Genomic DNA, 15,541 nt, shown 5'->3' with positions numbered 1-15,541 from the left:
TTTTCTTATTTGCTGCTAGTTTGGACCATTGTTCGACTGTTGTTAGGCATCGTTAATAATCGGTTTCCTTCAAGTAGTGCTACAGCATTTGCATTAACTGCTACTGCTATTACTTCTTACATTTTTAAAACTTGACTTTTTATGAGCACTAATACTAATACTAATATTTCTATTATATCGCTTACTAATAGCGCTACTGATTTACCACATATTGCTATTTGTTCTAACAATATTTTTAGCTCTAGTATTGCTATTGGTGGGATGCTTCTTCGCTCTTAACGTCCATATTGATATTGCTATATATATGTCTTCTATTTGTTATAACATCACCCCTGTTCTATTATGTATTCTGCGTGTATTGCTATTAGCACTTATTTTGCTATTAGTCTTTACATTGACTATTAGCACTATTTATAGTAAACATCGCTTTATATTATCTGCGAGTGGTTTTATTTTCAATTTTTATTGATTTCTACAGCTTAAGGTTTATGAAGTTCGTTTTAGATTAAAGCGTAGGTATACATTACATGTCTTGTTTACTTATAAAAGGGTAATAGGAAGCATTTTGCTATATTGTTTTTTGTTTGCTCTTCAGCTTGCTTTTATAAAATTGAATGAGAACCTTTTTTTCTTTATTGACTTTTGTACAGCAAACTAAATATTGTTACGGATTAGAGTTCAATACTAAAAAAAATAGCTTTTACATCAAATCCGTCATTTTCTTTTCTAAAATGTTGAAAGTTTTTAAAAGTTTCGATGTTTTTTTTTCAAAACAATATATTATTACCAATGGTTTTGATTTGATTTCAATTTCTGGCTTATTTTTCTCTTAAGTCCATTCATAGTTTTTCTTAAAAGCAAGATTACCATATACTTTGAAGCTAGTGTGAACAAATGTTCATTTATATTACACATGTCCATTTATATACATATGTCCTTATTTTATCAATAAGCAAAATCGTGGATATTCCAATAATAGCACATTTCCTTTTTCCTCTTTATTTTTTTCACTATTTCCATATCGTTCTCGTTCTAAGCATTATCGTGGCCTTGTGGCTGCCTAATAAAACTAAAGAAGCGTATGTTTCTTACTAGAGATCCATTAGACTCCAAGTTAAGCTAACAAAAGGTTTCCTTACGTTACGTAAATTAGATTTTGAATGTTAAAAATAATTAGTACTCCCCTCCCCCCACCGTCGACGCATCACTCACTCACGCCTATATTTTTTATGAATATTTTACTTATGCAAACGTACGTACCACAATAGTAACATCCTTGAACATAAAAAAATATTTATACGAACTATTAGAGTGACCTTTCGGAAATTTCAATGTCTTTTAAAAAGTTTAAAAGCTTTACCTATAACATCCTGAAAACAATAGCAACGACAATAATAATCTTAGAGAAGAAAAGTTTATACAAATGTTTGGTATCATCATTTACATCATGTCGCCTTCAACCTAAATTATTCTCATGTTCTCATAATGACGATGTAAGCAAAATTTTGCAGCAATAATGTTTGGCTTTAGGGCCATACTTAAAAGCCTACTTGTATATGTTATATGGCTCTGTAGTGATTATGTTGTTTTAATATTTGTCGTATTCATTTATTTGCTTCTTTTTCTTTTTGATATGATTGCTACGTGAATACGTTGCAATGTTTAAAACATTTAAATTTTTTCTAATGCTTTACTAGACATATTTAACTTGTTTTTTAATATTGTAATTGTGTTTTTTCTTTTTTTTTTTTTTTTTGCTTTCTTTTGCGATTACAGGTATTATCAACGTGCAAATGCGTTTAATATGCCATTATGTCAACGAACAAACATTCTCTTTTAGTGAGGTAAGTGCATTATAACATAAACATATGTTATGCATGTAAATACGAAATTTTTCCAAAAAAAAAAATAAAAAAAGAAAAAAGAAAACCACAATACTATTCGCCAAGGTAACTGTTATATCTCTATAAAACGCACACATAGGTATTTGGGAGAAGAGTACATCAAGACAAAGTAACAAACTGACAAAATGTACTCGATTTGCAAGTGTGCAAACGTAAACTTTGTATCCTGTAACTGTACATGTTTTATTTTTACACCCAAATGTTTTTCCCTATTGCCATTTACGTACACACATCTCGTGTAAAGTAAGTTTATGTAGTTAAAGTAAGTGTGTTTGTTTATCTTATTTGCACATTGTCGTCTGTGGCGTCTTTGCTAACCGTAGATTGACGGCTGTTCGATTTTTCTTTAAGTTTGTTCTATTTAAGAATAGTTCGGAAATAACGATATAAATAAGAAATAACTCAATCAGAAATCGTCCTGATTGACTAACCACCACGACGCCCATAATTAAAGTCGTGGAGTTTATCATTTTTGCTTACTAATAAGCAAGACGAAGTTTAGCCAAAAGCGTATATATAAAACAATCTCCAGTTGTATTTAAATTTGATGATTTTAAGAAATTCGAAAGACAGTCTTAATGGGCGTTGAGTGGCGTTTATTGTGAGATCGCTTCAGGAAGTCAAAATTTAGATATTTGGTTCTTGCTCATATATATCAATATAGAAGCAATACTATCTCTCTATTCACTACGATCTGTATATATATTTGAAGCTCCCTTCTATATATTCTAATGCCTGCAAAATACGGTAAATATACTACAAACAAAGACATCTTAAAAGTTTAATAGGAGAGGAGTACATTTCATAAATTCTATAAATTTTTCTATTCGTTAGTAATTCAGAAAATAAGTTGAAAATATCACTTACCGTTCGTATCCTTTTGAAGTGTGAATGTCTATATTACGAAAGTGTGTGTTCGATAACATCTTTTGATTATTTTCACTTTTTCTATAAAAAAAACAAACATTTTTTTATCTATTATTTATCTTCTAAGATTTTCACTGAACCCTTCATAAATTTATTTTTTCTCATATTTTTATTACTATGCTTTTTATACATATATACTATATTTCTAAACTATACCCACACACAACACATGCACATACGGTCTCTTACGAAATGTTCGCGAAAATATGCCCGATTAGAAAGAGGTCAACTTTAATAAACTTTGAAAAGAAATCCTACGTTCATTTATTTTCCCGTAGCAGAGGCATAAAATGCTTATAGGAATCGCGATTTGTACAAAAATTCTTTATTGGATTTTTATATAAAATAATTTCAATTTTTTTGCGACCATTTTCATGAACACGCGAAATATAATTAATTTCATCATAACCCGAAGCAAAACCGATCAAAGAGGTATACATAAAAACACCGATGTAAAATATCGTAACTCTTTTAGCTTTAGTTAAATTCGTGATAAACTCTCGTATTAATAATGAGTGTATATGCGATATATTTCTGAACTAGGAGAGAGTATCGACACACACAGGTACATACAGTTTAAATGGAGATCAGAGCCTTTAAAAATCCGGATGAGATTTTAAGGAATGGATAGATAAAAAGTATTTTACTTCTATTAAGTTTGATAGATTTTTTTTATGAACTCAAACGAAATGTTCAGAAAAATGTGACCGATTGCGAAGAGATCGACTTTCATAAAATTTTACGTGAAATCCTAGGTTCATGTACATTTCCATGGCATTGGCATAAAATGCTTATAGGAATCACGATTTGTACAAAAATTTGTTATTGGATCTTTATACGATTATCCAGTAAAATAATTTTCATTATTTTACGACCATTTTCATGAACACGTGAAACTCAACTAATTTCATCACAAGCCGAAGCAAAACCGATCAAAGAGGTATACATAAAAACAGTGATGTAAAATATCGTAACAATTTAACTAAATTAGCGAGCAGCTACTTTTTTACTCTTGAACTTGCGTGGTATTTTCTTTGCATAGTTTTGGGCTTTACAAATAAATATGTTCGTGTACAATTAATTGAAATTAAAATAAAAGAATACAATGCAATATTTAAAAAAAAAAAAAAAAATCTGATATAATGGCTTTTAAATTTAGTCACGTTAGTAGATTGATTGAACCAATTTTTACAAAACGGGGTTTTAGTTAGTGTAATACTTACACTAATAAAGCAATATCCCCTATCTCATGTAATTCAAAATCGATATATTTTATATCGTTTCGCCATAACTTTTGTTTAAAAACTTCTTCCGCCTTTTTGAAAGTATTTAGGTATTAACGAAAATCGGTACTATTATTTAAAACAATAGTCTTTCCTTAATTATATGGGCTACAAAGATAGATACGCTTATAACATTTTTGTACTGATCATAAAGATGATAATTAATTTTTTAAGGAATTGAAATGCATCAGGGATCGCATAAAAAGCAAATTTACGTAATTAACTTATGTTTGTCTGTCAGTTCACCTTCGTATAAAATTTCTTTTTTAATGATTGTAAGGAAAGGTTTTTGAAGATTATGTATATATATATCAGGAATAATTTGACTTATTGGTAGTGGTTATCGAAAATTCGACCGCAACTTTCTTTTCCATTTGTAAATTTTTTATTTTTTTTGTAACCGTATGTTCCTGTTGCATTTTTCGCAATGTTATGTTGCTACCATGCGTAAGAATATTGTTTCGCTATAAAACTTTACTTACACGTTTTCTTACTCATTTTTATTAGTTAATTTGCTAATGTGTAAACGTCGAACAATTACTTTTCTTTGCATTGCTTTGGTTATATGAGTGTTTCTGTTATTAAGTTGTAATGATGCTAAAACTGTGCGAAGTAAGTTTTCATTATTAAATTTTTGAAGATAATTAAAAGCAATAGTTTGGGTTTCGAGTTATCTTTATCCGTTCACCAAATACATATATATATAAGATGGGGGATTTGTTGTGGGCATATGGAATCACATTTATCAATTTAAAGAATCACATTTCTAAGAGTTATTGACGAATTGACAAAATGAATATATAGGGTTGTTCGGAAAATCATTTAGTTTTTTTCCCCAACAGAGGACTATTTTTTCACCCTAAAAGCCGAATAATCATTATATAGCCATCATCATAGTTGCCAGCTGATATGGTGAGACGTCCTTGCGAAAAAGTTCGACTTATTCTATGCAATACTTTTTGGGATGATTCCTCTTCAGGTGTGGAAAGTGAAAGTGAAGCTATTTCGATCTAGAGAATGCATCAAGGCCGCTTGGAAGCTGATGACTGAGAAATAAAGGCAAATTTGGGAGACCGCCGAGAGATCGCTTGCGATGTGACACGTCAATGTAAGAAAATCGTCTTTCATTTTCATTAAAAAAAAAAAAACAACGCAGTTACTTTTCGAACGGCCAAATAACTCGTCCTTTTTTGGATTTTTAAGGAGAGAGGAATTCCCTAAAGTTTCCGTCGGGAATTCTCTATTTTGTAACAATAACTTTACTTATATTTGAAATACAATAAACATCTTTTAAAAAGTTATATACTGCGATGGATGCAAGGAATTTGAATTAGTTCTGCTTGAGTTCTCGTTACCTATTTCTTATGAATTCTTTTTTCAAAGTTTTCGAATTGATAGTTCATGTGTACGTAGGTGTTCAATTCTAGCCGGCTTATAATTCCTTTCTCGTTTTCAATCAATAAAACTAGCTGTAGAGTTTTGCCAAACATTAGAAACTTATCTATGAATATTTCTTCAAAGAAAATTTAACAAATTCTTCTATCAAATAAAAAAACATATATATATATATATACATATATATGTATGCTTTTTTTCAACAAGTTTTGAAGCTTATTTCGTATAAGCAAAAAAAATGTATTGAAAGTATATATGTAAAAATATAAAAACATTACTTTTATAAGATTTATTTAATCTCTGGTGCAAGACTTAAAAAAAAAAAAAATTCCTTCGGTATAGTTACTACATCTAATAAAACTACGACGTGGGTCAATAAGGCATTCCCTTCCTTTGCTTTATACGTCCTTTGATAAATGGGACGGACCTCTTGTTTGAAATCATGCTCTGATTAGTTGGAGACATACCTGTCAGTCGCCCTCTGGCCGTCTACGTATCTGCCTGTGGTAAACATAAGATAAGATATCCTTAATATAAATGTGATAAATACATTGGAAATATTTTCGCGCAGGCAGGTATTGAAAAATGGGTTCAGTGCAATTGTAATCCAGTATATATTTGGTTTAAAAGTAAAAAAGAAATTTTTTTTTTGATTTCCCTTTAGCCTTATTTTCTGAAATCAGGGAAAAAATTCGTAATGCCTGCACGCCTCTAGTTTAACTCGTTAGTTAGTTAGTTAGTTGGTTTTGCTACTCAACTTGGACCACGCCAGTATGCATTATGGCCTCCCTCTGATATAAGCGCGCCTTTACTTCGAAACGAGATATAATGTTATCGTGAAAGCCTGAATGACTTTTGTTAGATAGAGGGGAGCAGGTCGTTAGATCGTCGTTAGTGTATTGGCGTCCCACAGCGATGGGCATGTAGGGTTATAGTAGACCAACCTATGCTACACCCATCCAAAGGTAGAGACTTAATATAAACTTAGCGCCATTCATAACAAGTTTTGTAAAAGACGTCAAGGGATCCCATTAACAATTACTATGACGTTGTTTCTGCCGCCTTTCTTCGGCAGCAGAAGACTAACATCTGTTTAGACTTCAGAGAGATGACCTTTGTTGCAACGTAAAGTCCTTTTCATTAATGGCGGCCTAACCTCAACAAAATGTTTAAAATATATACTTAAATGTTCGGGGGCGATACAAAGCATAACACACGTGCATTAATATACACAATACATTAAAATATTTGTTAATTTATTTAGAAGATAGTTTTGAACCATGAAATTGAGTAGCGTTTTATTGCAGTTGCTCCACAGTATGTACAGGGGATGATTAGCTACTGTTTAAATGTAATGCACTATTAAATGTAAGATTACCGGTGTTCTAGTGCCGGGTGGTTTAATGGGTTTGAGAAACAAAAAATCTTGTCCATTAATATCGCTTCATGCATTGGCATTATCAGTTAAGTATATTGTACGAGTATGGCATTTGTAAGTTTTGGTTTGTATTAAAGCCATAGCCAGTGGCCAAATGGGTGCCATTGCTGGGATTATTATGTTGTTCAACATAACCCGGTTGAAATGATCGATTGTGTCTTTGCGATTGTAGCTCTTGCATTCGAAGTATTTGCCTAGAACTAGAATCAATTTTCCGTTTTACTTGTTCGTCATCCGAGATCGAGGGTGAATATCGAAACGTGACTGGTTCGCTGAGGAGTCCGTCTGAGGGTCGCTTTAATTGTATGAACACTTCAACTGGTTCCGTAATGTTCTTTATGCGATAAGGCGGTGGAGTAAAAGCAATAGCTGTCTGTTTATGAACATCGGTAAAGTCAAAAGCAGCGTAATCTTCCCAAATAATCTGATCATTTTTCTTTTCATACAAGCGTATTGAAATATCATGTTTAATGATTTTTTCGCACAATAATATATGCTCGGTGCCGCCGTCCACACTGGCGGGACAAGCGCATACATGACAGATCTTTAATTCTGACATCGCTTTCTTCTCGTAAATTGGTTCCGAAACAATAGGAGTCAGAGGATTAGTAAATCCTCCTTTCTTATCATCGATAAATACTTGGAAGCATAACCTTAGCGAATACAAATCAATGGCAGATGTCTCTAAACGATGATTAAAACCTGTTCTGAAGGGATCGATACGCAATGCTTCGCGTTCCGTCAATACGGATTCAATATTCTTCTTTTTGACATGTCGAACGCTTAAATTTTGAAATGCCAGTGGCATCTGTTCGGTACTAAATACTTTTTTGCAAACGCCATGCTGACAGTCCGTTCCTACCAATTTATGCGGATGTGGGCAGTAAGGTGGATCTTTACTAACGCATGATATAATCACTACAGCATCGCCTGCATAGCCAATTATTTCGATCGACGGATAAGTTTTATGTTCGAGCGTCGAATTAGCACCAAGTATTGCGCTACCAGATCTTCCCTCACATTCATATCGAAATCTCATAGCTTTATTGAATGGTTGCTCCACAATCCTTACATAGGGTCGAAATATAGCACTCATGATGTTCACTATTTGTTAACGGTGTGATAACACAACGGTTTCTATACGCACTGATTGATATTCGGTTAAAGGTCTCTACTTAAATACGGTTTATTCCGTCTATTTGTTTACTATCAGCGTTATTATCATAAGCAAGTAAACAACTCCAGCTTACAATATTAGTTGTGAAAACCAAAACAGGTAAGAAGATTATATTCGGCTGTGAACGAGTCTTTTATACCCAGCAGGTTAATTAAAAAAAGTAAAAGTATTCAATTTTCATGCTCTATAGTAGCGAGGCTGGTTTTTCTTGGTTTCGTAATAAAAGTTTTCGTCACCTAAGCATGCGAGCGTTGCAGGTATATCCTTTGAAAAATTTAGATCACTTGCAAATTTGTAGACGGTATCTCTATCCATCTTTGTAAACGGGACAATGTTTACCTCAGGTACTGTATGGCTGGATAGTAGGACAGACGGACATGCTTAGGCTCATTCCGAATATATGGCGATTTTAAAGCTTGTTTCTGTGCTTTATAAAGGTATTGAAAAAATAATTGATATACTACAATATCGGTTAGGCTCTGATGAACTGTACCCATTTTCGTAGAGGTGCCACAGCATCGATCATAGAACGCATACTTTCAAATTTTTATACATTCACCTACTATAGTTTTATGAGTAATGAGCAAAAATTGTTATTCCTTTTGAAAAATAGATGTGTTCGCAGCTCACGCTGATGCTGTGGGTGTATCGTTCGGCCAACTTGGCCCATTTGCATAGTCAACTTGCGTGCGCGAACTAGCAATGTTTCTGCCGAATATGAAGACGTTAGTTTCATTTCTGAGGCCAGAGAAAAGTTTACAACAGACGGACAGACGGACATGTTTAAATCGATTCACAAATGCTTCTAAAACTTTTTTCTGGGCGTTGCAAATGTTTCGATAAAATGAATATACTTTTCGTCCTTCGATCTTGGGTTTAAAAATTTTGAAAGAAAAATTAAAGTCCCACATAGATATCAAGGAAGTGCGCGAAAATAATACTGATCAAGAATGATGAGAAGGTCTCTAAAGCTTTCTTCGGGGCGTTACAAATGTTTCGATAAAATGAATATACCTTTCATCCTTCGATGATGGGTACAAAAATTTAAAAGTCAAACTTAAACCCCACATAGATACACACGAGGTCCGCGTTTCGCTATATCTCTTTACTTACTGCAGGTATAGAATATTACAGTGCTGCGTATGAAGCTTTTCAAGACAATTACGTTGTAAAGAATGTCTAAGGTATTCAGCAAAAAAAAAATAAAAATAAAAATTCAATTTTTGGAAATTTTACAGTGGTGTTCTCTCCTATCTTGATAAAGATTCAACTTGATTTTCTCGAAAATTTACAGTCATGTAAACATTTAAAGCAAATTTTTTAAACTGTTACGGCATAGTTTTAGTGAATAATTTAACTTTCACATAAAAAACTAACTCAGCATTTTTTTTAATATAAATAAGTTTAATACCTGAGCGAGCTCCTTAAGCTCTGTGGATGACGGCTTAAGAATATCGAAGAATACTGATGGACTTTAACTTTCGGTTTGTTGTTGCTGCTGCTGTTGTTGTTGTTGTTATTATTGTGATTTATTAAAATGAAAAAAGAAAAAGCAATTAAAACTATTAGTCTACGAAAAAAAAAAAAAAGTGGGAAAAAATGGTTTGGGAAGACAACAATGACCAATCGATGAGAAATTGTTAACGTAGTTAGAATCGAAAACTCAAATTCAAAACGAATTGACTTGCACCCTACGGCCTTGTACATATGCTACTATTAATCGAATTGGACGCATTCGAAAGATTAGATGAATTTATATCGAATGATATATGAATGGAGGGCAGTCAAGGCAGTGATCACGAATGGGTTCATCATCTTATGAGAGGAAAATGCTTTGAAATCAAATTGATTTGAAGGTTTTTGCAGATATATTCTTTATAAGATCAAATCTTTCATATTCAAAACGCAATCTTTTGAAAGCTAGTGAAGGAGTTAATGGATTTTTTTTTTTTGCCTCTACAAGAAGTTACAACTTGGGGTGGAATCAAAGTAAATTTCAATTTGAAATTTTGTTTTCAACTAAAAGCAATGCATAGTTGAGAGTTATTTTCCTTAATACTTTAAAGTGATGAAATGGAGATTTTTGTCTTTTTTTTTTTTTGTTTTTTTTTTTGTTAATACATGGCATGGAAAGACCAAGAATGTTTTTACATTCGGCCAAAACAATCTTTTGCTTGCGTTTATTTGTTTACATCTTCTATTTGTTTTCCATTGAAAAGATTTTTCTTTTCTTTGCTTTTTTTTTTTTTTTCTTTTTCTTTTTTTGCTTTTTGGAAAATGAAGAGTTGCAAAAAAAAAAAAACAAATTCCATCTTTTTACTTGCCTGCTTAATGGTTCTCTTGTTCAGCTTTGCTTGTTGTGTTTTTAATGCAAAACTTGAAAAATGTCAACACAAACACATATACTAATTTTTTGTTCTTTACTTTCACTTAGCAAGTTAAAGTGACTTTTATCAAACTGTTTCACTCCGTTCAACTTCAAAAGTAGGAAATAAAACGTTAAGAAAGGTCTTACATCAAAGTGTTGAAACAATTTTTCTTTTTTTCTCTCTCTCTTAAGCATTCCAAAAGAAACTACGAAAGAAAGTTATATGAATTTTAGGTTGAGTCGATCCTTGAATCATCCATTTGAATCAAATTAAATAATGAAATCTTTTTTCATTCACTTTTTATCTACCTACAAGAAGCCTTTATATCCGACTTTTAGATAAATAAATTTTGAAAGTCACAAGTTAGAAGTTGTTGCATGTTGTTGGCGCGTCTTCTGACCGCTTACGTTAGCTTCGTCCCTGAAAATTTAATTGCCTCTCTAATTGTAATGAGTTTTTATACTGATATCGTAGATTGGACTATGCGGGTTTCCAACGACGAAAGGGCACGTCCCTGGGCAAACAGGCGACGACACTCAAGATTGTGGTGGATTAGGACAATCCGTTTATTATTGCAAGTGGATCACATAGATTTTGAAATTTAACCTATGACCATGAACTAAGAGGGTGTTGACTACGCCCTTGATTTGCAAAACACATATACGCAAATCAACTCGGAACCATAGGGTGATCAAAAATATATAGATTATTAGTTTTATTACTGGGCGTAACAAGTAAAACGACAAATCTATTATCTTAAAATCTTTTGGTGATGAGTATAAAAAAATACCCATTCTTTTTATTAATAATCCGGGCTGCGATTATGTGCGTCAGTTGTGCTACTAGAATTACTCTTATTACCATGCAAAGTTTTCAGAAGGGATGGGAAACAAATCACTTGAAAGCATAAAAGAAAAATCTCATATAGCGAATATATATGAGAGGCCGTGTGAGACATAAACGAGTTTAATCGGAGGTTCTCCATTTTGTTTTGTAGTCTCACTGGTGTAAGGAAAACCGGAAGTAATTTTCTGCTATCACCAAACTATGGGAACTAGGCTTACGGAGGTTTCATGATGGCTATGGTGGGGACAAAATCGTATTTACTCTGTGTGGCGTTGCACACCCATATAGTGTGTCTCCATCTGGCATGGAAAAAACCGAAATCGAGTCACCTTCGAAGCAAAGAGTGTCTTTCTCTCAATCCATATACGCCATAAATGTACCGTAAAATGAATTCCTTGCGGTAGGAAACTACGTTGAACACTTAAACATAAACTTATAGGCATGGGGCAGAAATTCGTCCTTAGGCGAACATAATTTTGTACTCTTAGTATAAACTTACGGCTCCCGGGACAGACGACGGCATCTGGCCTTAACGTTTACTTTCATAAATACATATGTCTTTCTTTAGTTTTCTTCTTCTTCTTAGCTTAACTTTGGTTGTTTAGTTATTTATCATCTCAAAGAAGTAAATTTCTCGGAAAATATTGTTCATCTTTCTCCCATCTCAAAATAGATACAAAGTAAAAGAAAGCGTAAAATCTGATATGGCCACAGGCACAATTCCGCTAAACAATTCCGGAAAACAAAGAGTTAAAGACAAACGAGCAAAAAAATGAAGAATAAAAAATGAAACATATACTGAAGGGTTTAACATTGTCGTCCGTCATTACCTTTTTTTCTTTTTTTTTTTTTAAAGCACTTTCAGTTCCGTTCATAACGTAACAAAGACTTTGCACAGCTGGCTTTATATGTATGGGATGTGTTTACCTTTTCCTTCAATGAAAGCAAAGAATTTAGTATTTAAGTACACAACAACAATAACAAAAAATGCCTACAAATACCAAACATGAATGGTTCCGTGAAATCAAAAAAAAAAAAAAAACAAGTGAGAAAATTATATTCGACCGTAGCGGAATCTTTTATAACCATCACCTTTCTCTTCAGAAGACTTAAAAAAAAAAAAACGTTTTCTTTGACCGATTTGGCCCACATTCAAGATCACCCAGCGTGCAAAAAAGAACTACCAATGATTCTGCCAAATTTGAAGTCGATAGCTTCATTTTTGCGCCCTGGAGAGTGTCACTACAGACATTGCGCAAACAGACCGACAGACTGGCATGTTTGAATCGGAATTCAGTGGCGGGTGTGAAAAGATTAAAGGGAAAATTTTCGTACACAGCCAAAGTAAGCAAAAGCTGTCATTTCGAAACAAAAAAAAAAAAAAAAAAAAAAAAAAATTATACTCAGTTGTGACCGAACCTTTTATACCAATCGCAGTTATTCCAAAATAGATCAAAAAATTAAAAGATTGAAATTTTTATGCTCTACAACATGAAGTGGGCACGGCTGAGTTTTTCTATCTTCAAAGTTTAAAAGTTTTTGTCGCATAGACGTGTGGGCGTTGTAGGCATGCTCTTTTGCTACTCGCTTATGCAGGCAGATAAATATCCGGACGTACAGACGGACATGTTTAGGTGCATTCCAAATTTGAAACCTGTCAAGAATTTACATACTTGACGGCGTTTTTGCAGTTTGTTTCCGCACCTTGTAAAAGTATTGAAAAATAAATTAAACGTTGAGACACTATAATATTGGGTAGGCGAGATCAATTTTTTCAATTATTATTCCACACGTGCTAAAGTATCGCCCATAGCATATAACTTTAAATTTTTGTACACTTATCTGCTGTAGGTTATAAGCAATGAGTAGAAAACCTTTTCAAAAATGAAAATATTCTCAGTTTACATAGTACTGTAGGCGTGTCCTTCGACCTATTTGGCCCATATTCAAGATTAACCAATATGCAAGAATTTCCAATGTTTCTGCCAAATTTCATTTTTACGCCCAAGAAAATGTTTACAAAATGTATTATATCGATGGGCAGACACATAGACGGACAGAAGGACGTACTTATGTCAATTTAGAATTTGATGCTGATCAAAAATATGTGCTTTATGCAACTTATTTCACGTTTTGGATTCAAAAAAACTTAAGCTTAAGTTAAGCTTTTACTTTTACTGGTAAACACACACAACCTTGTAATTACTTTAAAGAAGTACGCACCGGAGAGAATGTAAAGGAAGACATATTATTTTTGATTAGCTAAAACCGCAGCACCGTTCACAGTTTATTAAAAATAATGGATTGTCATAAAATTGTTTGTCCTTACTTCGCCTAGAATCCAGAGTTAGAGGCCCCATAAAGGCCTTAATATAAGCTGATGCATGTGTATAATGTGTACAGGATGTGTAGAACAACCAAGATGATTTTCTCTACCTATTTTATATATGCTTGTCGTTATGTATTTATTTATTTTTTTTGTTTATAAATCAAAAGATTTTTTTTTTTGCTCGCAACTAAGCATTAAAGGCTCATATAATGTACAATAAATGTTTCTTCTTCGTTTTTTGCATTTTTATTTTATAACATTTTAAATAAGATCCTATTTATTTTGCTTAAATATTTTGAAAAGCTGCCTGCAAATGTTTTTTTTTATTTTAAGAAAAAAAAAAAAAATAAATAAAATGAAAGAAAAAAAAGCGAAAAAACGAAAAAAGAAAAACGTAAATCCTATAAACATACAAATCCATGTATTTACTCATTTATGTGTACAAACCGCCCAACCATGCACACATACATATTTTATTAAGTGCTTATGTTTGTCATGTGTTTGTGTACCTTACTGACAAAGAAGGGTTGTTGTTCTCCTTGTTGTTGTTGTTGTTGTTGTTGTTGCTACTTTGCTTCACATTGGTTGGCAGACAACAAAATGCAATGTTATATGTGTTTTAACACTGCAAACATTACTCATACGCCAACTCAGTCAGCTCCTGAATATACAATGCGTATTGTGTATTTATATATATATATATATATATATATATACGTATGTAGTTATATACATACATACATACATACATGTATGCATGCATGCATGCTTTCATTTCAATCTTGTTTTTTTTTTTTTTTTTGCTCTCTCTCTTTTTTTCGCATTTCAATTGTGAATCATATTTATTTTTACATATAAAATGTATATTGTTTATTTGGATATTTTAGCGTTATTGTTGTTGTTTTTGTTGTTGTTGTTTTTTTTATGCATTACGTTTGGTTTGATGCGTATTTTCGCGTGGTTTAACGCTTTTACAAGTTTTTATTATTGACTTTGGTTGAGTTTGCAGTAAGTAAGAAATGTTTGTTGTTGTTGTTGTGTGAGTAAAAGGGTATTTTTTTTTTTTTTTTTTGTTAAACTGTCATTTATATTTCCTTTTTGTCCCAGACCTACTTCTCTCTCTTGGAAGGGATTTATTAAAGCAATGTTAATCATTTCTCTTTATGATTGTTTTTCTAATGTAAAAAATTTATAAATTTTTTTTTTTTTTTTTGGCTAAGAAATAAGTGAGTTTTTGCAATAAAAAAGGCGAACCTTTTAAATGCGATTATTTATTGATCGATTTTTTCCGCATAAAATTTGTAATCTTGCCGGTTAATGAACGGCACTTATTTATATGTTTCTCTATTCGCTGTAGAAAATTGATTTTTTCTTCTTGAATAGCAATTCGTATGCAAATGTGTTTCACAAAAGTTGATAAATTAAGTTTTAAATAAGTTTAATATGTTAATTATAGAAATTTGTAGATTTACTGTTTAGCATTAAATTATATCTTTGTTCCTCCTGGTGTCATTGATTTGGTTTTTCTCTGGCCTAGTTTTTCGTTTTTTTGTTTAAATGTTAGCATAATATTGATTACCATCAGATTGTTTCGACACTTTTTTGCTACGGCAATAAAAGCCTGTCAAAACCTATACATACGAACCGGAAAACAAAATGTATTCTAAAATGTCCATCTTACTTGAATTCGTTTTGGTCCGCCAATGCAAATGTATTTATCATTTCTTTCATTTCTTTGATCGTTCATTATCTGTGGAGAAGTTATTTATTATTTTATTGATATTCTTTTCGTTAATTTATAATTTCTTCTGACAAGTAAATCATATTCCCGGACAAAAATATTTATTTATACGTTATTGAAAACATGACAAAT

General features: G+C 32.2%; 2 protein-coding genes across 2 annotated transcripts in view; one reads left to right on the top strand and one right to left on the bottom strand.

The window, feature by feature from the left end:
* LOC119634480 (cation-independent mannose-6-phosphate receptor) overlaps positions 1 to 15,541 on the top strand; it is a 107,124-nt gene that overhangs the window by 56,937 nt on the left and 34,646 nt on the right. Inside the window, exon 15 of the mRNA XM_038028693.1 lies at positions 1,777 to 1,844. Coding sequence (XP_037884621.1) covers positions 1,777 to 1,844 — 68 coding nt within the window. The remainder of the gene's footprint in view (positions 1 to 1,776; positions 1,845 to 15,541) is intronic.
* On the bottom strand, positions 6,163 to 8,281 carry LOC119634725 (embryonic polarity protein dorsal-like). The gene has a single exon (XM_038029055.1). The coding sequence runs from the start codon at positions 8,041 to 8,043 to the stop codon at positions 6,970 to 6,972; it is 1,074 nt and encodes a 357-aa protein (XP_037884983.1). The 5' UTR covers positions 8,044 to 8,281; the 3' UTR covers positions 6,163 to 6,969.

This window comes from Glossina fuscipes, unplaced genomic scaffold (genome assembly GCF_014805625.2).
Source record: "Glossina fuscipes isolate IAEA_lab_2018 unplaced genomic scaffold, Yale_Gfus_2 3, whole genome shotgun sequence".
Taxonomy (NCBI): domain Eukaryota; kingdom Metazoa; phylum Arthropoda; class Insecta; order Diptera; family Glossinidae; genus Glossina; species Glossina fuscipes.
Note: the sequence above shows the minus strand (reverse complement) of the source record. Positions and strands in the feature narration are given on the sequence as shown.